This window comes from Eublepharis macularius, chromosome 8 (assembly GCF_028583425.1).
Source record: "Eublepharis macularius isolate TG4126 chromosome 8, MPM_Emac_v1.0, whole genome shotgun sequence".
NCBI classification, from domain to species: domain Eukaryota; kingdom Metazoa; phylum Chordata; class Lepidosauria; order Squamata; family Eublepharidae; genus Eublepharis; species Eublepharis macularius.
This window is the reverse complement of record NC_072797.1, coordinates 141712631-141738784: the sequence shown is the minus strand read 5'-3', so window position 1 is coordinate 141738784 and position 26154 is coordinate 141712631. Positions and strand designations below refer to the sequence as shown.

At 44.9% G+C, this 26154-nt stretch overlaps 1 protein-coding gene across 1 annotated transcript in view; it reads right to left on the bottom strand.

Annotated features, from left to right (window-relative positions):
• Nucleotides 1-2874: 2874 nt before the first annotated feature.
• The window catches only part of LOC129335192 (putative DBH-like monooxygenase protein 2), a 59061-nt gene continuing 35781 nt past the window's right edge, over nt 2875-26154 (bottom strand). Inside the window, exons 9-14 of the mRNA XM_054987630.1 lie at nt 16642-16738; nt 16502-16561; nt 16010-16140; nt 13723-13837; nt 3531-3769; nt 2875-2959 (exon numbers count right to left, since the gene is read on the bottom strand). Coding sequence (XP_054843605.1) covers nt 2875-2959; nt 3531-3769; nt 13723-13837; nt 16010-16140; nt 16502-16561; nt 16642-16738 — 727 coding nt within the window. The remainder of the gene's footprint in view (nt 2960-3530; nt 3770-13722; nt 13838-16009; nt 16141-16501; nt 16562-16641; nt 16739-26154) is intronic.

Sequence of the window (26154 nt, the reverse complement as noted above, 5' to 3'; positions counted from 1 at the left end):
TGGGAATTCAGAGGAACTAGCAGGTAGATCATTATTATGTTGTTACAGTACAACAACATATAGAAGACCCTTGTCATTGGTGGGGGCTGTTTCTAGGATCACCACAAATGATGAAGTCCACTAATTAAAAAACCACCAAATTTCCTGTACAATTTAACAGTGTAACACTTATAATCAGGGCTTCTTTTCAGGGGGAACGCGGGGAACGGAGTTCCGGAACCTCTTGAAAATGGTCACATGGCTGGTGGCCCCGCCCCCTGATCTCCAGACAGAGGGGAGTTGAGATTGCCCTCCGCACCACTAGGCGGCGCAGAGGGCAATCTCAACTCCCCTCTGTCTGGAGATCAGGGGGCGGGGCCACCAGCCACGTGACCATTTTCTCCAAGGGCAACCCACTGAGTTCCACCCCCTCTTTTCCCAGGAAAAAAGCCCTGCTTATAATGATGGCACAGTGGCACTTGGGAGTAAAAATAGGCTGGAGACCACATCACATGACAGGAACAGGATTACAGGCTGCAGATCAATGGAATCGTGACTAGCAAGGGTCCACGGTACCAAGTACATATTTTTTTAAAATCAAGAAGTCCTCAGGTGGTGGGTGTGGAATGAGACAAAGAAGGGAAGGAAAAGATTGCTGGGTGGACGCTCCGTTGTCACTGCTGGAAGTACACAGAGACTTCTCACCATGCGGAAGCAGCCATAAATTAATCCTTTCTTGCAGGATAATTAGATTATGCAACATTTACAAAATAGGTTGGGAATGATTAGAGGATATTAATTAGGCAGACATTATTAAGAATATAAATTATCAGAAATTTCAAATGGTCATCTCTAACTTTTTCTATAACAGAAAGAGGTCGATTCTATTGAAAAAAATGACTTTTCACCCCAAAATAAATACCAACACATACAACGTAAATCAATACAGCATTTCATTTCATTTCAAAAGGCAATGGAATTTATATAAACATTGATTGGCAGCAAAAATGACTCCAATGGCAGTTTTAAAAGAAATATGTTGCTTTTGATCTTTTTGCAACAAACATTCTCTTATTTCACCTTGCATTTAGTTCATTGCTATGCAGAATCAAAAATATTATTTAGATTTATAACCTGCAAAAATCAGCAGAGTTAAGTGCCTCAAAACCAACAACATGTTGATTCCTGAATCCCAGAGATCCATCCACACAAGTAGACCTTATAATGCTTCTGAAAATACCCCGGCTTGGGACTCGGGAGGGAGTCCAGTATTGGGCAAGGGAACCTACTGAGAAGTCTCGTTGTCTAATTCGACCCAATTGTATCATTAAGAAGATGTCTCTGGTGGATTTCAGGGCTCTCGGTGGGAGTATTAACTACAGAGTCCTTCGCAGAGTTACTCCAGTTTGTTGATTTCTTGGAGACGGGGGTAATTCTGCACAGCCATTTTTGTTACCTTTCATGCCTAGCTATGAATGGCCATTATCTGTCCTCTTTGTTCCTAATACTCAGGAGAACTATCTTATTTGGAAGATTATTTCAAATGGTTCATACGGTTAATCTATAGCCTGCCCTTTTCAAGCAGCTTCAGCAATACTTAATTGTTTTTTTTTTCTTGTGGGGTGTTGATCATCACATGATTTGCACCCGTGTGCATAGAACATACAGGCCTCTGTGCGGATGTTCTTCCTCTCACTATGCCCTAAGGCACATTGAAGGTAAGAGTCTGGTAGACACAATCACAACACATGTATAACAAATGTCCAAACAGGCCTTGAACCCCATTCCATATACTTCAATGGGACTTTTTCAAATTTGTTGCATCACCTGCATAATGTGGGTCGGATCCAGCCATCTTTCCCCTTGAACTTTCCCTGATTCTCTTCCTTACTGCAGCCCCCACCCTATGTGGCTTTTGCTCATGCAAGTCCCGTGACCCCCAGTGTAGCCATTTCAGGTGATCAGAGGGACCCTTCCTCCTTTTTTCACTAGCAGAGAAGCTCGTTGCAGCCAACCCTCTGTGCTTCCAAAGAAATAAGTTGAGAATTGCAGTGTAGCGGGAACGGTTACAGTTATGGATTTGATTTCAATAGGTCTGTTATTCTTTGGCAGATCACAAATGCAAATTGCAAACCCAGGACAACCTAGCATGTACAAAGAATCCTGCCATGGGTAACTGGGTACACACAGACACACAGATACACACACACCTTGCAACAGAAAAGAGGAGGCTCCGATGGCCCAGATAAGCCATGAAACAAGCAAGTGGGGAAGGACTCTGACGTTCATGCACTGGGCCTTAATTCCTTGCGTTTCTCCCTAGCCCCCCAGCAGTTGCTCAGTTCTGTGCACATTGGTGAGAAACTGAAGGCGGGGATGTAGGAAATGAGGCCGGACTGGCACAGTGGCAGGAGTGACACTCTGGTGCCCCCCACGTGGTGTCCGCGGGTCCTGCCAATCAGAAAGCCTCTGGAAGTTCCCAGCTCAGAGCTTAATTCCTAGGCATACGAAGGCTCCATTTGGATTGGGACCGTGGTAGGAGGGAAGAAGGGGCTTCACCCTTCCTCCCTGCACTGTTTCCCTGCCCTAAAATGACCCCAGGGGCTCTGCTGTTTGCCCTGTTCACCTTTAGCCAACTGAACATGTAAATTTCCCCAGCAGGGAACCTTCCCGGGGCCTTTTAGGTAGGGAAAACAGTGCAGGCGGGGCGGGGCTTAAGCCTCCACTCCCTCTGCACCACAATCCTGCCCTTTTTGGATCCTTGAGTGCCTGGGAACCGACTTCCGCACACATGTGATCAACAGGGCCTGTGGCAGCCGCATGGGGAATGCGAGGATTTTGTTAAGTGTGAACTGCCCCCTTGGTGCTGCTGAAGCGCTTCACTGCCCAGCTGGGTCACTGCTGCATGCTGGGCAGGCTCAGCCCGCCTGTCCAGCCACTTGGCTGCTGGTGCTTCCTTCTGTTGCGAGTCTGTGCTTGGCTGAGCCAGGAGAGAAAGTGCTGCAGGATTCATGGGACGGCCCCCCACTCCCCCCAGACTGCTCGCCCCACAGTTCATCTGGGGAGTTGTAGCTTCCCTCTCTCTGCAGACGAGGTGTATTTGCATGCATACATGTGTGTGCTTGTTTCCTTCAGCAGGATTGTATCCAAAGAGAAAAGCAAGACAGGTCTCCTTTAAATCAAAGGGCTGGACTTCTTTCCAGTGCTTACTGGCCTGCTCTAGCTCTGCTCTGGATTCCCACCCGCTGTGCCACTTAAATCTAAGAAAAGAAAGAATGTAACAAGAGCTGTGAAAAGCAATCCTGTGCACACTTACCCAGGAGTAAAGTGGGGCCGTTTCCACATGGCTTACCTTTTGTCGGGATACAGCACCTTTGCGTGCGAAATTGTGCCAGGAAGACGCTGTGATTGGGCTATTTCGTGCGAGAACACGTTGCATCCCAGCAAAAAGTAAGCTGTGTGGAAACGGCCTGGGACATGATTCTGATTAAGCATGCATAGGATTGCCCTGTTGGTAGGCTAGTAGTGATACTATCCTGTGGCATCAGTACCTGACTTTCAGAGGACACAGGGAGAAGGTAAGGAGCGAAGTAAAGCCCAAGTATATGACTAGCAGGGCAGGAGAAGGTAGGATGGCCTTGGCGTTGAGAGCGCGGGATGTCACGGCTGGCTGGTACCTGGCTTGCCCTTCTGGCTCAGCAGAAAGCCCGTTTCCAAAAATAGCTTTGCAGGGGGCTGGTTCATGTTCAATGATGTCTCGAATGAAGCCGGTTTCATTTACGACCACCTCCTGGAAAGAAAAATGATAAAGATACATTCAATTACCAGACAACTTGGATAACTGGGGGACCATTTGGGCTACCTGGTCCCATTAGGAAAAAGGGCATTTCTTGATGAAGTCAGGGGGGAAAATGGACACGGTTTGAAAGGTTTGAAATTAACTCGCCTTTTTAAAAAAGTGAAAATGATTTCTGATTTATTTCAGGCTATCTCTGCACAGCATCATTAATTCATATATTGTCAATGTGGGCATCTCCGTCTGTCATTTTTATTATGTGCTTCTGACTTACGGCAACCCCGTGAATTAATGACCTCCAGCATCGCCTATCAACAGCCTGGCAACAGCCTTGCATTTCTTTAGATGGATTTTATACTTATCTGGAGATGTCTGAAAAACACGGGGTGAGCATCTCATATGGGAAGTAACTACAGCAACATAGAAAAAAGACTCATGTTGTAATTCCTGGGGAAACCCGGAATTAGGCAAGAGGTCCACTTTATCTTTTTCCTTTGTTGGACCTGAGCAGAGCAAGAGAAAGCACGAGCTGGGAGAACTCTGTAAATAAGTTATTCAAATAAAGTAGGAGGTTTTGTTTGAAGACAGTCTTTCTGCAAAGACAGAAAAAGCGTATTTTACCGTGCCTTTTCCTGAGAAGTGTGGTGTGATCTACCCATCCAGTGTGATTCCGGAGAATAGAGATCACAACTGGGTAATGCGCAACCGAGCCTTTGGGGATGGTCCTGTGTCACTCTGGCTGCATTCAGATGTCAATGAACCCAGCTGATTGCTCCCAGCTCCCCTTTTATGACAAAGAGTGCGGGCTTAAAACAAAATCTTGCTACACGGGATGCCGGATTTCAGGCACATGGCTGAACTGGAGTTAGGTTTCCATAAACCTCTGGTTAAGAATCCTAGCTTGTGGTGAGGGGAGCTAACTCATGCCTGCAATTGTACATCACAAGTAACTGGAATTAGTTTGTTTCCACATGGCTTTGCTTCAATTTGGCCTCCAACTTGGAGGGGGTTTTTTTGAACAGCAAATGATGTTGCCTCCGAATTATCCACTTTCTGGCTATTCTTCTGCGTTGCTCTGAACATTCCTGAACTCTGTCTAATGTGATATTTTTGGAATGATCACAGTCCAAGCTTGTTCGCATGGCCTGTGGACGAGAAGATGCACATTGGGATGGTCCAGCCCGCCTCAGCACCATTGCCTTTGCCTCAGCCTTCTGGGGTTGCTGTTTCTCCTTCTGCCACTAGAGGGCTTGGAAGAAGAAGAAGAAGAAGAAGAAGAAGAAGAAGAAGAAGAAGAAGAAGAAGATGCGGTTGAGTCGCAATGCAAACAACTCATGCCATGATGACCCTAACCATGGGCAGTTCAAGGCAAGGGAGGAGCAGATGTGGTTGGCCGTTGCCTCCCTCTGTGTAGCAACCCTGGACTTCCTTGGGGATCTCCCATCCGTGTCCTGACCGTGGCTGACCCTGCTTAGCTCCCAGGATCTGATGAGCTCAGCTAAGCAGGGCTACCCAGGACACCGAGGGCTTTAAAAGAAAACAGTCATTCCTAAATTGTTATAGCATTTAAAAGGATCTGCTGCCACAATCTAGTAGTCCTTTTCCTCAATTCCCAGCTTTCATTTTTATTTTAAAAGTAAGTCTTTATCCTTTTCGTCGTGGAGATACAGTTTCTCTCTCACATCTGCATAGTAATAGCAATTGTCGATTAAAGAAAAGCCCGCTCAAAGCTCTCTGGTCATGCAGTAGGGAAAATGCCAGGCAAAATGGCGGCTGCATGAAAGTGTGCCCAAAACTCCTCATGTGCAGGCACCCCATTGCCAGGACAAACATCTCTGTATTTGCTGCAGAGGTGCAAAGGAAGCCGAGACTCCTCACTGCGTGGTTGTGCAACCAGGGTTCCTTCATCACTCTCCATTCAGGAACGGAGGGAGGAATGAGGCACATTCCATAGCTGAACATGTAGCCCAGGGTGTGCACCCTGAGACTGTATACTAGCTTGACATGACAGTGTATGAACTGGATGGATATTTGCCATGTGCTGAAAGAATGAGTTCATTTGGAATGAAATGAGAGCTGCTCATTTTTCAAAATGTGTGTGTGGGGAGTGGGGGTGGGGTGGGGGGTTAGCAAAGATGCTGTTCTCACTTCCAGGATGGGATCCAAGCAGAGCAGCCTGTTCAGCCAGAGGATATAAACAGGCAGTCAGTCAGTTGTGTGACCTACATCCCAGTCAATTCTGGTGCAGTGTCAGAAAAAATAGCCATATTTTGTCTCTAAACGTCACTGAACATGTTTTGTGGCAGCAAATTAAAGAGGACGTTGCAAGAATTAAAGAGGATTACGAAGCCCTTGGAAGGCAGTTGAAGACATTGGGGGCTCAGGTGGTATTCTCTTCTATCCTTCCAGTCACAGGAAGAGGAGCACGCCGGGAGCGGACCATACTGGAGGTGAATCGCTGGCTGAGTTGGTGGTGCCGGCAGAAGCGCTTTGAGTTCTGGAACTATGGGATAGGTTTTCTTAGAGAAGGCCTTCTAGCACCTGATGGGCTTCACCTCTCAAGGGCAGGGAAGAAAACGTTTGGAGCGAACCTGGAGAACTTCATCAGGAGAGCTTTAAACTGATGCCGCAAGGGGAAGGGGACGATCGACATGGCGATTTCAATGACAAAGTGAAAGCAGTGGGGACCCACCTGGGTAGGAAAGGTCAAACAAAGGTACAAGGCTACAAGTGTCTATATACCAATGCCCAAAGTATGGGCAATAAGAAAGAAGAGCTTGAGCTTCTATTGCAAACAGAGGGCTATGACATAGTAGGAATTACTGAGACTTGGTGGGATGATTCCCATGACTGGAATGTGCTAGTGGATGGGTATGAGTTGTTCAAGAAAAACCGGAAGTGTAGAAGAGGAGGTGGAGTGGCGTTGTACGTGAGGAGAGGGCTTGATTGTCAAGAAGTTATGGAGAATGGGGTGGACAGCCCGGTGGAAAGTATATGGGTAGAAATAAGGGGAGGAAGGACAAAGGGTATTGTTGTTGGAGTCTGCTACAGACCACCCGACCAGCGAGAAGAAATGGATGCTGCCCACTTTGAACAAATTGGCAGAGTATCCAGACATCAGAACCTTGTAATTATGGGTGACTTCAACTTCCCTGATGTGTGCTGGGAGACAGGATCAGCAAAGCGTCATGAATCATGCAATTTCCTGACCTGCCTGGCCGATAACTTCCTTTTTCAAAAGGTGGAGGAAGCTACAAGGGGCTCGGCCATACTAGACTTGATATTAACCAACAGGGAAGAATTGGTAGATGAGATGAAGGTGGTGGGGACCTTAGGGGGAAGTGACCATGTCCTTCTTGAATTCCAGTTGCTGTGGGGAGCCAAGGAAATTCGTAGCCAGACTTGTAGGTTAGATTTTCGTAGGGCCAACTTCGATGAACTCAGAGGCTTGATGAGAGTCATTCCATGGGGGAGTGTGCTGGAAGGGAAAGGAGCGAGTGAAGGGTGGGCTCTTCTCAAACAGGAGCTTTTGCAAGCTCAAGCCTTCACTATCCCAGCAAGACGGAAACATGGTAAGGGCTCCAAGAAACCGATGTGGATGCACAGAGAGCTCCAGAATAAGCTAAGGGAGAAAAAGGAAATGTTCAGGAAATGGAGAGAAGGACAGACCTCTAAAGAGGAGTATATGAGGGTTACTAGGTACTGCAGATCAGCCATCAGAGAGGCCAAAGCTCAGTACGAGCTGGGTCTGGCCAGGAGGTCTCGCTACAATAAGAAAAACTTCTACAGTTATGCGAGAAGCAAACGCAAGGTAAAAGAGGCAATTGGACCACTGTTGGGAGTAGATGGAGAAACTCTGATGCAGGACAGAGAAAAAGCAGACAGGCTTAATTACTTTTTTGCCTCTGTTTTCTCCCTGAAGAACTCAGGCACATCTAGAGATAGTAGAAAATGTGGCAGGACACCTGAGTGGCTAATTGACATTGACAGAGAGGTAGTGGAGAGGCATCTGGCTGCACTGGATGAATACAAATCCCCTGGGCCGGATGGGGTGCACCCAAGAGTGCTGAAAGAACTTTCCAGAGAACTTGCAGAACCCCTGTCCATCATCTTCAAGGCCTCCTGGAGGACTGGGGATGTGCCACAAGATTGGAGAAGAGCGAATGTTATCCCAATCTTTAAGAAAGGGAGGAAGGATGACCTGGGAAACTACAGGCTGGTCAGTCTGACTTCTGTTGCTGGGAAGATATTAGAACAGATTTTAAAGGCTAACGGAGATAACAGACTGTGAGGTGACTAATAAAGTAAAATATCTTGGCATTGAACTGACTGTGAAAAATATAGATTTGTTCAAAAATAATTATGAGAAACTGTGGATACAAATAGAGAGAGACTTAATAAAATGGAACAAACTGAATTTATCATGGCTGGGAAGAATTGCAGCAGTAAAAATGAACGTCTTACCACGTGTGATGTTCTTGTTGCAAACTATACCAATTATCCGAGACTCGAAACAATTTGATAAATGGCAAAGGAAAATCTCAGATTTTGTGTGGGCAGGCAAGAAACCACGAGTGAAAATGAAGGTTTTACAAGATGCGAAGGAAAGAGGTGGCTTGCAACTGCCCAACATAAGACTGTATCATGAGGCAGTATGTCTTGTATGGTTGAAAGACTGGATAACTTTAAAAAACCGTAAGTTGCTGGCCCTGGAGGGACATAAAAAAATATTTGGATGGCATGCATACATGTGGTATGACAAAGTAAAAGCGGACTCTTTGTTTTTGCATCACTATATTAGGAGAAGCCTCTTCATGGTCTGGAAGAAATACAAGTTGTATATGGAAGATGGAATTCCTTCATGGGTGGTTCTGTATGAAGTAATAGATCCGAGAACTGTCGATAACGAACAGCAATGTCTAACCTACAAGGAGATAACACAAATACAACACTCAAAGCTGAAAATAAAGACAGAAGAAGAATTGTCTCCTTGTTATGGATGGTTCCAGTACAGACAGATTAGAGACCTTTATAATGCGGACTGCCAGAAAGGAGGAATAAGATTGGAAAATTCGGAGTTAGAGGAAGTGATACTACAAGAAGGCAAGAAGGAAATATCCAAGATTTACAAATTACTTTTAAAATGGTTTACGGTGGACGAAACAGTAAAAGTCCAGATGGTGAAGTGGGCAATAAACTTTCATAAAGAAATAACAATGGAGGCATGGGAGTACCTATGGAAAAATACAGTGAAGATTTCAACTTGTACGAACATTAAAGAGAATGTGTACAAAATGATTTACAGATGGTATTTAACACCAAAGAAAATTGTGCTAGGCAAAACTAATATGTCAGACAAATGCTGGAAATGTAAAAAGCATGAAGGATCATTTTATCATATGTGGTTGACATGTGAAGTAGCTAAGTACTGGGGAGAAATAATTGAAGCAATAAATGAGATTTTACAAATACAAATAAATAAGAACCCAGAACTGTTGCTACTGAACTTGGGAATGGAGGCAGTTCCAATGCAGCATAGAACATTGTTATTTTACATGACAGCAGCGGCAAGACTTTTGTATGCGCAGAAATGGAAGACACAAGAAATACCAACTGTAGAAGACTGGATTTATAAATTGCTGTACATGGCAGAGATGGACAAAATGACAAGGAAACTCAAAGATCTTGACCTAGGGCAATATATTGTTGATTGGGGGAAACTGAAACAATTTTTGGAAAAAAAGTGGGATGTAAAAGGAGAACTGTGGCAGTTTGAAAATTTTTAAAGAACAATGTTGCAATGAGAAGAGAGAAGGGATCTTACCATTTAGGGAGAATGTAATTATAATCTAAGCTAATATAATATTTAAGGGAATTTTACATTGAATATATGGGATAATGAGAAGGGGTAAACAGATATCTCAATGAGGTATACTATATATGATATATAACATAAAATAACAGGTTAGTGGATCAGACTCTATATTATAACATATTATGTGGTTGTGCTATTTGGTGTTGTGTGCTGTGCTACATTGGTGGCATAGCATACAATATATATATAATATATACTATATTGATAGTGTATTTGATGGAGTATATGCTTAAAAGAAAAGAAATAGAATAAGTTTAAAGAAAGAGATCCCTGCTATATATTATACTATATTGTTATGTTATATTGATATGAGATATACTATATTGATAGTACGTTTGATAGAGTTTATGTAAAAGAATAAGAATGTGCTTAGAGTAAGAGATATTATGATTCAAAGTTGGCAGGAAAATATAAATGAAATAGATTTAAGTAATAAGAAGGGTTAAGGGTTGGAAAGCTGTTGGAAGTCAATAGGGAGGGGGGAGGAAAAGGGTGGGGGACAGAGTAAGGGGAAAAATGGGATTATATGTGTTAAATTTGGAAAATTTTCTTTTGTTTTTCCACTCACCAATAAAATTTTATCAAAAAAAAAAAGAACAGATTTTAAAGGGATCAGTCTGTAAGCATCTGAAGGACCGCTCAGTAATCCGGGGAAGTCAGCATGGTTTTGTTCCTAACAGATCCTGCCAGACCAACCTGGTTTCCTTCTTTGATTGAGTGACCAGCTTACTGGATTGGGGGAACTCTGTTGACGTGATTTATCTGGATTTCAGTAAAGCTTTTGATAAGGTCCCCCATGACATTCTGATGGGCAAACTGGAAGACTGTGGAGTAGACTGTAGGACAGCTCGATGGATAGGGAACTGGTTGGAGGACCGCACTCAAAGAGTGGTGGTCAACGGCGTTTCATCAGATTGGAGGGAGGTGTCCAGTGGGGTGCTGCAGGGCTCAGTTTTGGGCCTGGTACTTTTCAATATTTTTTATCAATGATCTGGATGAAGGAGTGGAAGGGCTGCTCATTAAATTTGCTGATGATACCAAATTGGGAGCAGTAGCAAACACCCAAGAAGATAGAATTAAAATTCAACAAGACCTGAATACTCTGGAGAAGTGGACAGCTGTGAATAGGATGCAATTCAACAAAGACAAGTGCACAGTATTCCATCTGGGCCACAAAAATGGGAAGCACAAATACTGGATGGGGGATACACTTCTGGGCAGTAGTATATGTGAAAGGGATCTTGGGGTAAGAGTGGACTGTAAACTGAATATGAGCAGTCAGTGTGATGCAGTGGCAAAAAAGGCTAATTCAATCCTGGGTTGTATCAAAGGGGCCATAGCGTCGAAATCGCAGGAGGTCATAGCCCCTCTCTATACTGCCTTGGTCAGGCCACACCTGGAGTATTGTGTGCAGTTCTGGAGGCCTCACTTCAAAAAGGATGTGGACAAAATCGAGAGGGTGCAGAGGAGAGCGACGAGGATGATCAGGGGTCTGGAGACTGAGCCCTACGAGGAAAGGCTGAGGGCCTTGGGAATGTTTAGTTTGGAGAAGAGGAGGTTGAGGGGGGACATGATTGCTCTCTTTAAATATTTGAAAGGCTGTCATTTGGAGGAGGGCAAAGAGCTGTTCCAGTTGGCAGCAGAGGGTAGGACGCGGAGCAATGGGCTAAAACTACATGCACAAAGGTACCAACTGGATATTAGGAAAAACTTTTTCATGGTCAGAGTAGTTCAAAAGTGGAATCAGCTGCCTAGGGAGGTGGTGAGCTCCCCTTCACTGGCAGTTTTCAAGAAGAGGCTGGATGAATACTTGTCAGAGATGCTTTAGGCTGATCCTGCACTGGGCAGGGGGTTGGACTAGATGGTCTGTATGGCCCTTTCCAACTCTATGATTCTATGATTCTATGAAATAAAGCTCTTTTCCATTTTGTTGCCCATAATTTTATCAGATTGACCTATAACATAGATATTTGGGTGAAGTAAGTCTAAATGAGAGGAAAGCAGCTTTGACAGTGTGCAATGTGATAGTTGAGAGACCCAAACGAGAAAAAAATTATATGGATAGGATCAGTAAAAATCTATCAAATTTTGATAGGTATGCTATTTTGGTTGCCTTCAGTAACAGAAAATACCTGCATGACACAAAATCTTACAAGAAGCTCTTCTTGACCCTACACCAGCAGTTATATTATAGCATTGGAGAAAGGGAGTATATATACATGTACAGGTGTGTGTGTATGTGATATCAGTATCATGTGATGCTCTAGGAATGCCCCAAATCTCTATGGATTTTACTATAAAGATCTGGGAAATTCCTAAAGCATCATGTGAAGCCATGATGTCACTTCTGGATGCGCAACCAGAGATGACATCATGGAATAGCATCATGCTGGTCTCCCCATTTTGCTCCACTGAGCTAGACAGTAGATTATTGTGCCATATATTTATTGCATATATTGGTTTATTGTCTATTTAACACTGCATAAGCTATTTCTACTGATGAATATATTTTATTTACAGTTATTAAGATCTACTTTTATTTTGGTTTCTCTGTTTACATACTGTTGGGGCGTGCGCACTCAACCTTTTTTGGTTACCTAATCTGTTTCTTTGGGTTGGATTTTGTCGTCCTCCCCCCTTTTTCCCCCAGGTCTCCTGGCACAATTCCTGGTTCAGATGAAGGCCATGGTTGGCATAGAAAATAGGCTTCAGGCTCTGCTTGGCACACACTATTTTGCCTGTCCTAGGGAATACTATTGGGCCAGCTTGGGAAACCCACGTGTGCCCCAGAAAACATGCAGGTTCCCCCAAAGAGTGCCCCACCTGGGCACACTGGCTCGTGTTGCCAGCAGGGTGCTTGGTAGCCTCTCATAGGCAGTTTGGTGGCCCTGTTGAAGCAGCCGAGGCCCTCTTCTCTCGCGTGCCATTTTCTCCAGGCTGCTGCTGGCACATCTGGACAATACTATATTCTTGGATTGGTTCTCGTGTGGTTTCTGACCACCACACTGTCATCTGATATACTATAGTTTATCTCTGATGCAGATTTGCATCTCTTGTCAGAAAGAGCAAGTTCTCTGCAGGCCGTGAAAAACGAGGGCCACGCAGCCAAGCAAGAGGAACCACCAGTAATAACATATATGGACTGCACGGTGACATTTCCGTTCTGAAAGAAGTTGGGGTTCAGGCTCATATCAGCACCTAAAGCAGGCAGGGATTGAACCTGCACCATCGCCACCGAGTTCTGGCCAAACTGTGAAGTCAGGAGGAAGCCAGGCTTATGGGAACTTGCAGGGAAACCAGCCAGTCAAGACAGGAAGCCCCTGGACAACCATGGTGGGGTAGGCGATGCTCCCGTGAAAGCTCTGGCGACAGGTTTGCGCCCCCGCCCCCGCTTGAGCCAGGAGAAGATTCTGTTCCTTGTGGGGGCCAATGACAGGCGGCCTTTGCGTCTTTGGGGTCTCGCACTAGGCCCGCCGTGCTTGGTTATGAGGTTTAGGCTCAGGGTGTGTGTGCGTGAACGTATCCCCTTCCTAATTTATTCTGAGCGCTGTATGTGCCATTTTTGATGTAAGACTTGACCTCTGTGTTGTAAATGCAATCCTGGCCTTTAGTCATGGCCTGCATATACTTCCTTCTCCACTTGTGATTGTACATCAGATATGGGGGGGCACATTGGGGGTCCGCTCCTCCATTGTTCTGTCCCTCAGCTTGGTCCACAGGCAACTCCCAGAAGCCTCAGAATTAGGAAGGGGGTTTCCAGCACACCGCCCTTCCTTGCCCTGCTGGCTCCTTCCCCGTAGTCATAGTCTGTCCTGCCGGACTCAGCGGATCTTTCTGACAGGCTGTGCTGGCCTTCCAGCGGCACCTGCCCCCCCCAGGATTCCTCTCCTGGGGGAAGGCAGGAAGCAGTTTAGTCAGCACCTGAGGCCAAGCCCCGCCTCCCTTGAGCTGCTGCCGCCATTCAGCTGTTGCAGCATGGGGGGGGGGCTCTTGAAAGAGGCAGCAGCCAAAGCAAAGGCCAGGGAGGCCCGGGAGCCTCCGTGTCCCTGGACTGCGCACAGATGGCACTTACGTCGATGGTTTTAAGGATGACAATCTGATCCGCTTCCTTGCAGGCTTTCTCCGCTTTCTTGGCGGTGTTGTTGTCCCACTCTACCAAGTTGATGGCCATCATCCCTTCCATTGCACTGTGGAGGAAAAATCAAGGCAGAGATGAAGGGACTCCCAGGGACGCGGAGACAGGCAGTGGGCAAAGCCTGGAAGAAGAAGGCGTCTTAAAGCGAGGCTAACCCCAGGTGGAGACGGAGGTCTATTCTAAGGGTCAATTTTATTTGTTCATTTAAAATACTTCTATCTTGCCTTTTCACTAAAGCTAAAGGCATTTATTAGCAATTTTTGGAAAGTAACCACAGAGCAGCAGTAAAATCAGAATGACAACACACCAGCCAGGAAGTGAACCCATCAAAGCAGGAAGCCGAGAATAGGCAGAAAAAAGCAAAATATTTGAAGGGAGATGAGTGGAAACCTGCGGTGCGTAGACGCTGCAAAAACAGAACCCAGAGTTCTTTGGCACCAGACATTTGGCAAGAACACCTCACGGGAGCAGCCGTCTGGGGGCTGCCAAGGCCACTGCAACCCCCCCTCCCATGTTATACAGAGAACACAGACTGGGTCTGAAGTCCCCCCACCCCGTGTCAGACTGGAGTTGTGTGACTTCTCAATTCCCCCATGTGAACTGCCTGGTTCAGATGAGGGCCAGGGCATGCATGGGGAGAGGGGCTTTCACCTGTGCTCCCCCCCCCTCCCGTGCCATTTCCCCCACCAGCAACAGTCCCAGGTGTGGGCTCTTTGGCCTATTGGAGAAACGTGTGTTCTCCGGGGAAAGACGTGGCTGCGCCCAAATAGCGCCCCTCGAAACTGTTGCAGGTTGGGAAAATGGCGTGGAAGGGGAGGCAAGGCCAAAGACCTCGTCTCTATTAATGCCACAGCCCCTCCGTGTGGGAAAGCAGGAGAACTCGCAGCTCATGCCTGACATTGAAGTTTGGCTCAGAGTGGGGTCCCCAGACCCAACGCATGTGCCCCACAGCGGGTGAATTGATCAAACCGAGGTCTCCACTCTTGTGAGGGGTGGCTTCAGGATGGCAGGTGGCTGGGACCACGAGAGGGGGTGGAAGGGAACAGGGGCCGTATTGGGGAAGAGGAACAGGGGGGAAGGAAGGGCAGGAATGTCCTGCTGAAGACGGAGGTCTGGGCATCAAGGCAGGAGTCAAGGCAGGAGCTGGCCAGAACAGGAGAGCCAAAGAAAGAAAGGGACAAAGAAGGCACCCCAAGGGTCATCTAGTCCACCTCCCTGCACAATTCAGGAAATTCACAGCTCCCCTGCCCCACCCCAATCTCCTGCCATGACCCCTGCTCTGTGCTCAAAGGAAGGCCAAAACCCTCCAGGATCCCTGTGCAGTCTGACCTGCAGGAAAATCCCTTCCTGAACCCAATGTGGGGTCTGATAGCAGGGGGCTTTCTCAGAGGGAGCAGGCTGACTTGGGTCCTCCCCCTGGCTCCTGGCGGCACACCGACTGCTCCCTGCCGTGGCGTTGGGTGCCCTGCCCCCCGTGCCTCAAATCTTTGGCCTCCTCAGCGGAGGAGGAGCCTGAATGCTGGCGATTCCAGGACAAGGAGACAGGCAGGGTGCGAGATTGCGCAGGGGGTCAAACGGTTGTGATGGTAGTGTTGGTGGGGATAAAAGAGTGAGTGCATGCTTGTGTGTGTGTGTGGGGGGGGAAGCTCAGTCAGAGCTGACGGAGGGAGGTACGTGGCGCTGGAGGGAGACAGTGGGATAAGGGTACCACTTGCCTACCTTTGGTGAGCAAACCCCAGCAGAAGCACCCCCCCCCCACTTTGCTGCTGGTGTTCAAATGAGCGGTGGGAGAAAACTGGGCGCGGGGAAGATGTTGTCCACCTGTCAGTGTCACCTGGGGCTAAAACCTGGAGGTGTCACGGATGCTCTAAGATTTGTGCTGCGCTGGGAATTTCCTGATCAGTGAAATCCTAGAACATGGGTGACATCACTTTCGGTTTCTAATGGAAGAGAGGTTGATGTGTCAATGACATCCTTTTCTCCGCGACCTGCTCCCCGAAGTTCCCGGGGGTTGCAGTCATTGGGAGGAAGCAAGGGCTGGTGTGTATGTGTGGGGAGAATGGGATTTCCCTCCCCCTGCAAGTTGCTGCAGCTCCTCCTTTGCTCTCATACCGTTTCTACCCCGTTTTAGAAGGACTGTCTGTGTTTATTCCCGTTCTGATCCCAGCCGGAGGCTCCCCAAGGCACCAATCGTGGCCTTGGGGCCCAGTCCAGGAACACTCACTCTGCTGCCGGCTGGCCAAGTTCATGAGCAACGAACTGAATGTTTGGGTATCCCATGCAGCTGGAGATGTTGTTGCGAGGGTAGTAGAAGAGGAACGCCAGGCACATTTCATTCAGGGTACTTGGCCCACCCTGAGGAAGAGGAAGGGGAAAAGGGCCAAGTCAGCCAAGATGTAAGAATGGAGCATTTGCTGTTAACGGTCATGTTTATGTCTCTGAAACATGGTAAGGTGTGGAGATGCCTGGGGTGGGCACCAGAACCAGCTCTGGCTCTGTCCAGGGATAGGGGCTGGGGAGGGGGTGCCACAGCAGGCCGCCTGGGTTGCCTCTCCTGCACCGTTCCCTCAGTGGTGAAACGACAACGTGGGGCTGCTTTTTGTCCCCATTGGGGAAAGCTTTTAAAATATTAGGACACGATGGGAATCACCATGTTTAGTTTTCTCATCTGCCCCCACCACTTTTTCTCACACACTTAGTCGACTTTCAGACTTACGAAGGTCAGGCTTGTCCGATCCAGTGTTTGGTAGCGACATTCCACCAGGAACTCGTCTCCCTGAAAAGCAAAGCAGCCGCCAGTGAGACCAGCCGGAACAGAAGACCACGGCAATGAAAGGAGATTGCAAAACCACGTACAGCTTTGAAAGTAACAACTTCCTTCAAGCCTCTTGTCTCCTGAAGGTTGAAATCGTACTTGTTGTCTTCACAGAGGATCCGCAACTGCTTTCCATCCCTGGGACGAGAAACAAAGCAAATCAGCAAGACATGCACGCTTGTCAGAGTCCCTGTTACGTGTTACAAAGTCCTTAGGTGCTGTTGGTTGATGACACAAGGATTTTAGGTCAGGTGTGCCGTGGCAGTTTTTTGCCTCCCACTTGCACATCAGCCCTTTTTGTCAGTCAGTCAGTCAGTCAGTCAGTCAGTCAGTCAGTCAGTCAGTCAGTCAGTCAGTCAGTCAGTCTTTATTGGCACAGTAAACACAGAGCAAGGTACAGAAACATAAAACATAGACTATTTCTGAAAACTTTCCTGATGAAATTTTATAGCCATATAAAGAGACATTGCTACCCTCTCAGTGATTTTAGGCAGGGAGTCATTTAAAAGCCGATGGACCTTTAGGGAATCTGGAAGGTCCCTCATATTAACTAATTCCGAGTTTAAATATTTGAGGCGCAAATCTCCATACAGATGGCAATAAATCAGGACATGTGAACCATCTTGATACTTTTATGATCGCAAGAGCAAACTCTATCTGGGTCTGGGATCTTATTATATCTACCGTATAAGATTGCCAATGGCATAGTGTTGAATCTTGCGAGAGAAAAAGCTCTGTGGAGATGTGGTGCCCGTAGGTAAAGGTAAGGTAGTCCCCTGTGCAAGCACCGAGTCATTACTGACCCATGGGGGGACGTTGCATCATGATGTTTCCTTGGCAGACTTTATGGGGTGGTTTGCCATTGCCTCCCCCAGGGATCTACACTTTACCCCCAGGAAACTGGGTACTCATTTTACCGACCTTGGAAGGATGGAAGGCTGAATCAACCTTGAGCCGGTTGTGTGAAACCAGCTTCCGCCAGGATCGAACTCAGGTCATGAGCAGAGCTTGGGCTGCAGTACTGCCGCTTACCACTCTGCGCCACGGGGCTCCTGTGGTGCCCATAGGGCAGATAAATATGTAGCCAGTCGTTTTAATCCTACTTTGGAACAGGAAAATAACACAGTGTCATCGGCATAAAGTATCTAGGGAATGTGTATGGTGCCCAGTTTAGGGTAGTGATGATCAACTTCTGCTAGCTAGGGGGTGAGATCATTAAGGAACAAGTTAAACAGAGAAGGTGCTAATAAGCAGCCCTGCTTATCACCTTTGTTAGCTGGGATTTTAGGCATAAGTTTTCCTGCCAATGAGCATTTGGTTTGGCAAGTAGTCGCTGTATACAGCTTTTTAATATGATTAAGTAATCTTCTATCTATGTTTAACTGACGTAATTTAACCCATAGGAGTTCTCTATCAATTGAATTGAATGCACCCTTAAGACTGAGAAAAGCAGCATATAATTTTAAATTATTTCCTTTAACATACTTATTGATCAAATGAGATAGAATGATCCAATGATCCAATGTTGATTTCCCTTTGCAGAAGTTCAGCTGCTCTGGGCCTAAATTTCTCTGCTGTGACATCCAGGAAGAGCTTGGCTAATAAATGCTCAGGCTATAACTAGCCCATTAGTGAGAGAAGGCCTTATTGGCCTGTAGTTAGAAGGTGTTGTTTGAGCACCTTTTTTGTAGATTGGGACCACAACTGCATTGCGCCAAACATCGGGAGTAATACCAGACCTGTCTATTAATGTGAACAGGTATGCAAGAGGGGCCCCGCCCACCAATCCAAATCTAGTTTTAGAATTTCAGAGCGAACTGTGTCAGGCCCAGATGCCTTTCCTGATTTCAGTTGACCCATCAGATCCTTTATTTCATCAGAGTCACGGGGGGCCATTCAGGCAAGCCCTCCGAGGAAAAGTCCAGGGAATTAGCAGGGCAACCTGATCCTGATGAAACAGGGAGAGAAAATATTGGAACTGCCTGTGAGAAAAAATGACAGGCGTAGAGGGATCCTTGGCATGAAATGCATCCAAAACTATGGCCCAGAACCTTTTCAAATCGTTCAGAACCGTGGCCCGATACAGTTGCTCCCACTGGCTGGTGAACTCAGTGGGTTGCCAGCACAGGAGGCAACTCCTGGTGGGAGGTGGTGCCCCTGGTACTACATGCACATGTGCAAAGTGCATGTACACTCCCAGGACCGCACAATGATATCACTTTGGGTTAGATGGAAGAAGGGGAGAGTTTTTTAAAGTTTAAATCCCCCTCAGTGAAAATGGTCACATGGCCGGTGGCCCTGCCCCCTGATCTCCAGACAGAGGGGAGTTTAGATTGCCCTCCACGGCGCTGGGGCAGAGGACAATCTAAACTCCTCTCTGGAGGGAAATCAGGGGGCGGGGCCGCCAACCATGTGACCATTTTCAAGAGGTTCCGGAACTCCATTCCACCGCATTCCAGCTGAAAAAAAGCCCTGGTTGCAACTGTGACTTAAGCTGGAAATATTCTCAGGGGAGAAGGAATCATGATGTAAACAATATACGTTACATAGTCGAGTTTTCAGAGCTCTGCATTCCCTATCAAACCAAAAATCTGCAGGATTGCTATTCCTCTTACTTACGCTGTCAGGTTTTATACACAGTGACTTGGACAGGTGAGATATTAAAGCACTATATGCTTCCAACATTAATGCAGGGTCAGTTGCACCAATTACAGAGGATCTGAGCTAAAAAAAAAACTTGACTGGAGTAGTTGTTGAGTTTTTTTGAGTAAAATAGTCATTCCATAAGATTCTGGGCAATAATTCAAGCTCAGTGGGCTGGGAAGAGGAATGACAAAAAGTGCGGCCAGATCTTGCTCAAAGAGTTAGAAAAAGCGGGAAGTGGCCACTAATCATAAAATCTCCCACAGTGAGATTTAAGACATGATTTCAGCAGAGCAGAGACTAAACAGTAGTCGATTACGCTGTGACCTTTTACTGAAGTAAACGTGAATTTGCCTGAGTTAGGAAAGCTGGTAAGCCCATTCATCCAAATTCTATTGAACTGGATACAGAATTTGGCCAGAAAAGTGCCTGCCAGATTCATGTGCCAGTCTTGAGTCTGCCTTGGGGGGGGGGGGAGAAAAGGAGGGAGCGTATCATCTTGGTTGACTTCTAGGGCCTTAAAGAAAATTCTATGATCATTGCTTACTCTTGCGTTAAAGTTGCCTGCCAAGATTACTTCAGCCAGAGGAACTCTCTTCTCCAGGTCTTCCATTAAGGTGGTTAGACATGCCCAGTATTGGGAAATAGTCACCCTGGCTTGAGAGGAAGGAACATCGATGTTCACTAATATCAAGGAGATGTATTGTCGAAGGCTTTCATGGCCGGAGAACGATGGTTGTTGTGGATTTTCCGGGCTGTATAGCCGTGGTCTCGGCATTGAAGTTCCTGACGTTTCGCCAGCAGCTGTGGCTGGCATCTTCAGAGGTGTAGCACCAAAAGACAGGGATCTCTCAGTGTCACAGTGTGGAAAAGATGTTGGCAGGTCATTTATATCTATTCAGGAGGGGTGGGGTTGGGCTGAGTCATCCTGTAAGAGTTTCTCAGGGTGTGGAATGCTAATGTAGGGAGGCTTCACTGTATCCTGAGGAGGTTCTTTTGCATATGGATTGGTGCCCTTCTCTGCAGGGCTATTGTGGGTTATAGAGTGTTTTGTTAGCCTGGTGTTTTTCAGGACTGGAAACCATGCTCTGTTCATTCTTAAAGTCTCTTCTTTCCTGTTCAAATTGTGCTTATGCTTATGAATTTCAATGGCTCCCCTGTGCAATCTGACAAAGTAGTTGAAAGTGTTGTCCAGTATTTTGGTGTCCTGGAATAAGATACTGTGCCCTGTTTGAGTTAGGCTATGTTCAGCCACTGCTGATTTTTCTGGATGGCCAAGTCTGCAGTGTCTTTCATGTTCTTTTATTCTTGTCTGGATGCTATCCACAACAACCATCAATATCAAGGAGAAATTGTCAAAATCAATCTTAACAGCTTGCTCCAGCAAGCTACCTCTCTGTAATGTAATGGTTTCTGAGTTCAGATGTGAAGAGACAAAAAGGGATAGGTCAACTTGTAAGCGACCCCTTGACCTTGTTCTGAAAGCTGGAAGGGAATAAGATTTATAGCCTTTGAGCTAAATCTGGGCCTGGGACCAGTTTTCCTGAAGGAGTACAATATCGAAGCCTCTGATATAGCACAAAAAGTCCCTGTCCTTAGCCTTACTCCTCCAACCAGTGATATTCCAGGAGATGATTTTTATGTCGGTCAGTGGAGGAGGATTAATACATCAGTTTGTCGTGGGAAAGTCTTCCTGTGGGTTGTTATGTGGCCGTTGTCCAAGGCCCTGTGAGGCTCGTCACCATTTCCGATCATTGTGGAGTTCTCACTTGGTGGAGGAGAGGGTGCATGGAATACATCTTGTGTTAACATCTGGGTTCTCTTAGGGTTTAATTCCGGATTCAGAGGTGTAGTTGGCTCAGTCAATAATAAAAGGGTTTCAGAGTCAGTCATTGCCGGTATGTGGTCCCGAAAGCTAGCTCTTAGGGCATCCAGTCTGTCCACAGTTGCTGCCTTTTCAGGGACAGGTAAAGTGTTGAAGGAATCTAAGACCTCTTTGTCCAAAGCATCCATGTCCGTAGGGAAATCAGTGAGAGACGACGTGGGGTTCTGCGGTGCGGCCTTGGACTGCCTTCTAGTTCCCTTCTTGAGGCCTCGGTACTCGAGTGGTCCGAGTTTTGCACTAATAAATACACGGGCAGGGAAGATCCCTTTTGTACTCAGGAAGGTTTTCCGTCCTAATAGCAGTTTTGGGACTTTGGACTATTAAATGTCGATAGGGCCTTTTGAATTTGTGAGAGGCTATTCAGAGTTTCCACGGCTTTTATAGCCACGAAGCCAATTTGATAGCCAAATAGTTCGTGAAGATATCTTTTCACTGAGAAGATGTTTTTCCAGGAGGGAGTACCCCCACTGAATTTATGAATGGACTGGCTGACCTGATGAGCTTGCCAAATCAGCTGCTAAGGCTTAGTTATTTAAACCTGGGCCGATTCCAGACGGCCCCCCGCCTCACGAAACGTTGCACGTCGTCGCGCATCGTCGCGCAGAAAACGTGAAATATCGCGTTTTCTTGCGCGAGTTTTGTGCGACGTCGTGCAAAACTCGCGCGAGAAAACGCGATATTTCGCGTTTTCTGCGCGACGATGCGCGACGTCGCACAAAACTCACGCGAGAAAACGCGATATTTCACGTTTTCTGCACGATGACGCGTGACGTTTCGCGAGGCAGGGGGCCGTCTGGAATCGGCCCTGGAGTTGCTGAAACTTGCTGGGTGTCTGGAATGGGATTCCTTGGGTTAGTCGCTTGCACCACTGGGGGCTTGCCAACTGAAGCTGGCTTAGACGATTTTGCTTCTCTAGAATTAACCTTGTCGCCGTCTGGGATTAATAATGCTCTGATCAGGCTCTCTACCTTGGAATGTTTAGATTCGAGACTTCTGCAGGTGAATTTCATTGAGTCAGCAACTAGCAGCAGTAACTCCGGAGAGGGCACCACGTGCCACGGCTTCTGTTTGATCATTTAAATTACTACTTGCCGCTTCATAGAAGATTCTATGAGAATCCATTCATAAGAAGAATCCCAAGGGATTGTCAGTAAGTTCTGATGATGGTGAAAACTGATTTGAAGTCGGGATCTTGAAAGCCTGTGAAGTCTCATGGTCAATTGCCCGAAAGAAGTCTCTTTGTTGTTTTAGGCTCAGGGGGTGAAAATTCTTTCATCTCTCTCCCCCGTTTATGGGGTCTCATTTCACCCTGCTCTTGATAGACGAGAATATAAAACGCTAAAGGTGATGAGGTTCCTTAAAGATTCCCAAAATAGGGGGAGGAGGGCGTGGCATCGGAGGGAACAGATGCCTGAAGAGCTGGCTCCTTTCCTACCCACCCCCAAGCCTGACTAAATCATCTTTTGAGACTTCTGGCAAGCTAGTAATGAAAGAGAAAAGTGACTCTATAGTTAAGAGACAAAATACAAAAGTTGCAAAAAAACTGAAGGAGTACTTCACTCACTCAGAAAATGCAGCTTTTTCAGAGGCAAGGATGAGAGAAGCAGCAAAGATGGCGACGCCTGAACGTTCGGTAAGCACACAAGATATAAAACTCACTGACCCTGCTCTAAACGCTTTGTTTTTAAAACTGGAGAGAAGCTTTAAAAGCCAAATTACTGTTTTACTTAACCCACTGACTGAGCAAGTTTCAGAAATAAAAACTGTGTTAAATGAAGTGGCTCAAAAAACAAACAAAGCAATTGATCTAAGTCATGCAATGCAAGAAGACATCAGAGCTTTACAATCCAAAAATATAAATATGCAAAACAGAATCTTATCACTTGAGATGCAAGCTCGCTGTCTGCAGTTAAAATTTAGGGGGTTTATGGAATCTAGCACCCCTAAATCAGACCTTGCTGACTTTATATCAGGCTGGCTTGCATTGGTACTGCAACTGGAAAGTGTTGCAACCCCGATTGTAAACAAAGCATTCAGAGTGGGTTCTCCTAACTCTGAAAAACGAAGAAATCCCATGGATATACTTGCAGTTTTTTCAGATTGGAAAATGAGAAAAAAGTCATTGAAATGGCACAGAGTCAAAAAATCCTTACCTATAATGATCTGCAAATCTCTGTTTATACTGATCTGCCCAGAGAAGTCCTTGAAAAGCGAAAACAACTCAAACAGGTCACAGATGAACTGCGACAGGCAAGAATTCCTTACAGATGGATAAATCTTTATAATCTGCAGGTCAGACATAATGGCAAAACCTTTCAAGCAGTAGATCATGAATCTGGAATGTTATTGCTGCACTCAGTCGGAATTACAAACGTAATGGACACTGAATCTAGTTCTCAGAAGAGGAAAAGAAGCTTGCCTTCAACTCCTCAGAAGATCAGCAAGATCCCAATACGAAATACCTGAAGATTTATTATTGCTTGACTGTCCAGGAGTTCTGTTTGCTCTATTTACATGTCTTTATTTTGGTCGTGGGTGGGGGGGAGTGAAAGTTTAGCCAGACGAATTAACCCTTCAGAAGGAGACAACCTTTTTTTTGTTGGTTCAACAATAACCCTGTTCAGGAATAGCAGGGTTATAGTGGGTTGTTTAGGGACAATTGATTTCACTTTCAGATTTAGATAAAGCTGAATAGTATATTGTTATATAGATAGTTCATTAGAGATTGAACTATCTCTAATGAGAGATAGAGAGATATGAGAGATATTTACTACTTTACACAAAGGGTGATAAACACATGGAATTCGTTGCCACAGGAGGTGGTGGCAGCTACAAGCATTGCCAGCTTCAAGAGGGGACTGGACAAATATATGGAGCAGAGGTCCATCAGTGGCTATTAGCCACAGGAGATAGATGGTATTCTCTTTGTGGGGAGGTGGTGCTCTGTTGTCTTGGTGCTGGAAGGAAGGCAGTGGGAGGGCTTCTGGTGTCGTGGCCTCACTGACAGTCCTTTAGATGGCACTGGATTTCTAGCCACTGTGTGTGACAGAATGTTGGACTGGATGGGCCACTGGCCTGATCCAACATGGCTTTGCTTATGTTCTTATGTTCTTATTGAATAGGAATTTATTACTGGAAAGTTTGTAGTGTTCTTAGTGTGGGTGTTTATAAGCTTGATTTAAATTATATTTACTTGTTATTACTACTAACTATTTAATCAAGAAGAAAATTCATTTTTACTAAAATATAATATTTGATAGTTTGCTATTAAGAAATTGTTGTTTACATTTATTGGTACTTATTAGAAACCTTCATTCTAATTAAAGCAGTTGGTTTTGTAGGGTTTGTTAAATATTACGTAGAGATTAAGGAAAGTTTATAGAAATAAGGTTACCATTATTGCTTACTCTTACAATTTATTAAAACTTCTGCAGGATTTTATTAAGATATTGTTAACAACTTTTTAGCTATTCTTCTCTTGTTAGTTTAATACTTAGGTAAAGAAATATATACTAAATTTAACATTGTTCTATTTTATTGTGAGGGTTAGGCAACCTTTAGTGTTATTTGTGTGTGTGTGTGTGTATATATATAACACACACACAAATCTAAATTTTAATTTAAAGATCTGCAAAATACATTTATAGCTGTTTTATTATTCTACAAAACAATAAAAACATTTTTAAAAAGGAAAAAGGGAAGGATTAGGGGGCAATAGCTCTAGATAAGGTTAAAAAACAATAGGATTTGATTACTGCTTTTTGCTCAATATTGAAGCTACATCAAGTATTCCTTTTTATTTACTAAATATATTTAGAATAAATGGCTACCTCCAAATTAAAGTTTATCTCACAAAATATTCGTGGTTTTAATAACCCAATTAAGAGGAAGAGAGTTTTGACATCCTTAGCGAAGGTAAATCCTGATATACTTTTACTACAGGAGACTCATCTCCATGCAAACAAGGAAGAAGAATTAAAAGCGTCATGGATTAAATATCAATTCCATGCAAAAGGAAACTCTAAAGTCAGAGGAGTGGAAATTATCCTTTCCAAGAATATTACATTTATATATAAAGACATTCTAAAGGATCCAAGAGGCAGATTCATCTTTTTAAAAGGGCAAATTGATGAGCAAATCTATACTTTAGTATCCATCTATGCTCCCAACAATAACCAATTATGCTTTATTGAAGATACTTTGAAACAATTGCAATTTTTTCAGGAGGGATCAGTAATAATAGGAGGGGATCTGAATTACATAATCATAAATTAGATAAATCTGACTTCAACAAAAATTGAAAAATAAAATTAAATACGATACGATACACCCTTATTAAAATTGCTAAAACAATTTCAGTTAATAGACGTTTGGAGGATTACACATGAAACAGCAAGAGACTATACGTACTACTCGGTACGTCACCAAGTATACACTAGAATTGATTATGTCTTATTATCACCTGATTTAGTAGAAAAAACAGTAGCTGTAGAAATTGGGCCTATTAATTATTCAGACCATGCATGGGTGGAATGTCTACTCACTACTGAAAAATCAATAAGGAAGGCAAAACATTGGACTTTTGACAAAAACTTAATCCATAATTATAATGCAGCCAATCAAATTAGTAGCAATATATCACAATATCTTAAAGATAATCAAAATGATATAATATCCCCAAACATGCTATGGGATGCTTTAAAAGCGGTTTTGCGAGGTCAAGTAATAGCTCTATCAGCTCATTTAAATAAAATTAAGAATATACAGAGACAAAAAATCTTAACCAAAATATAACAATTAGAACAGCTTCACAAAGAGACAGGGAGTAAAAAAACATATAGACAACTACTTAATGAACATAAACTATTAGAATCACTAGAGATAAATAAAATTACTAAAAAAATTTATTTTTAAAACAAAAATTCTGGAATAATTCACCTAGGACATTAAGAACTCTATCTTGGAAAATAAAAGTAAAGAAAACTTCTAGGGACATTAAAGCACTCCGAGACAACACAGGTTTGTT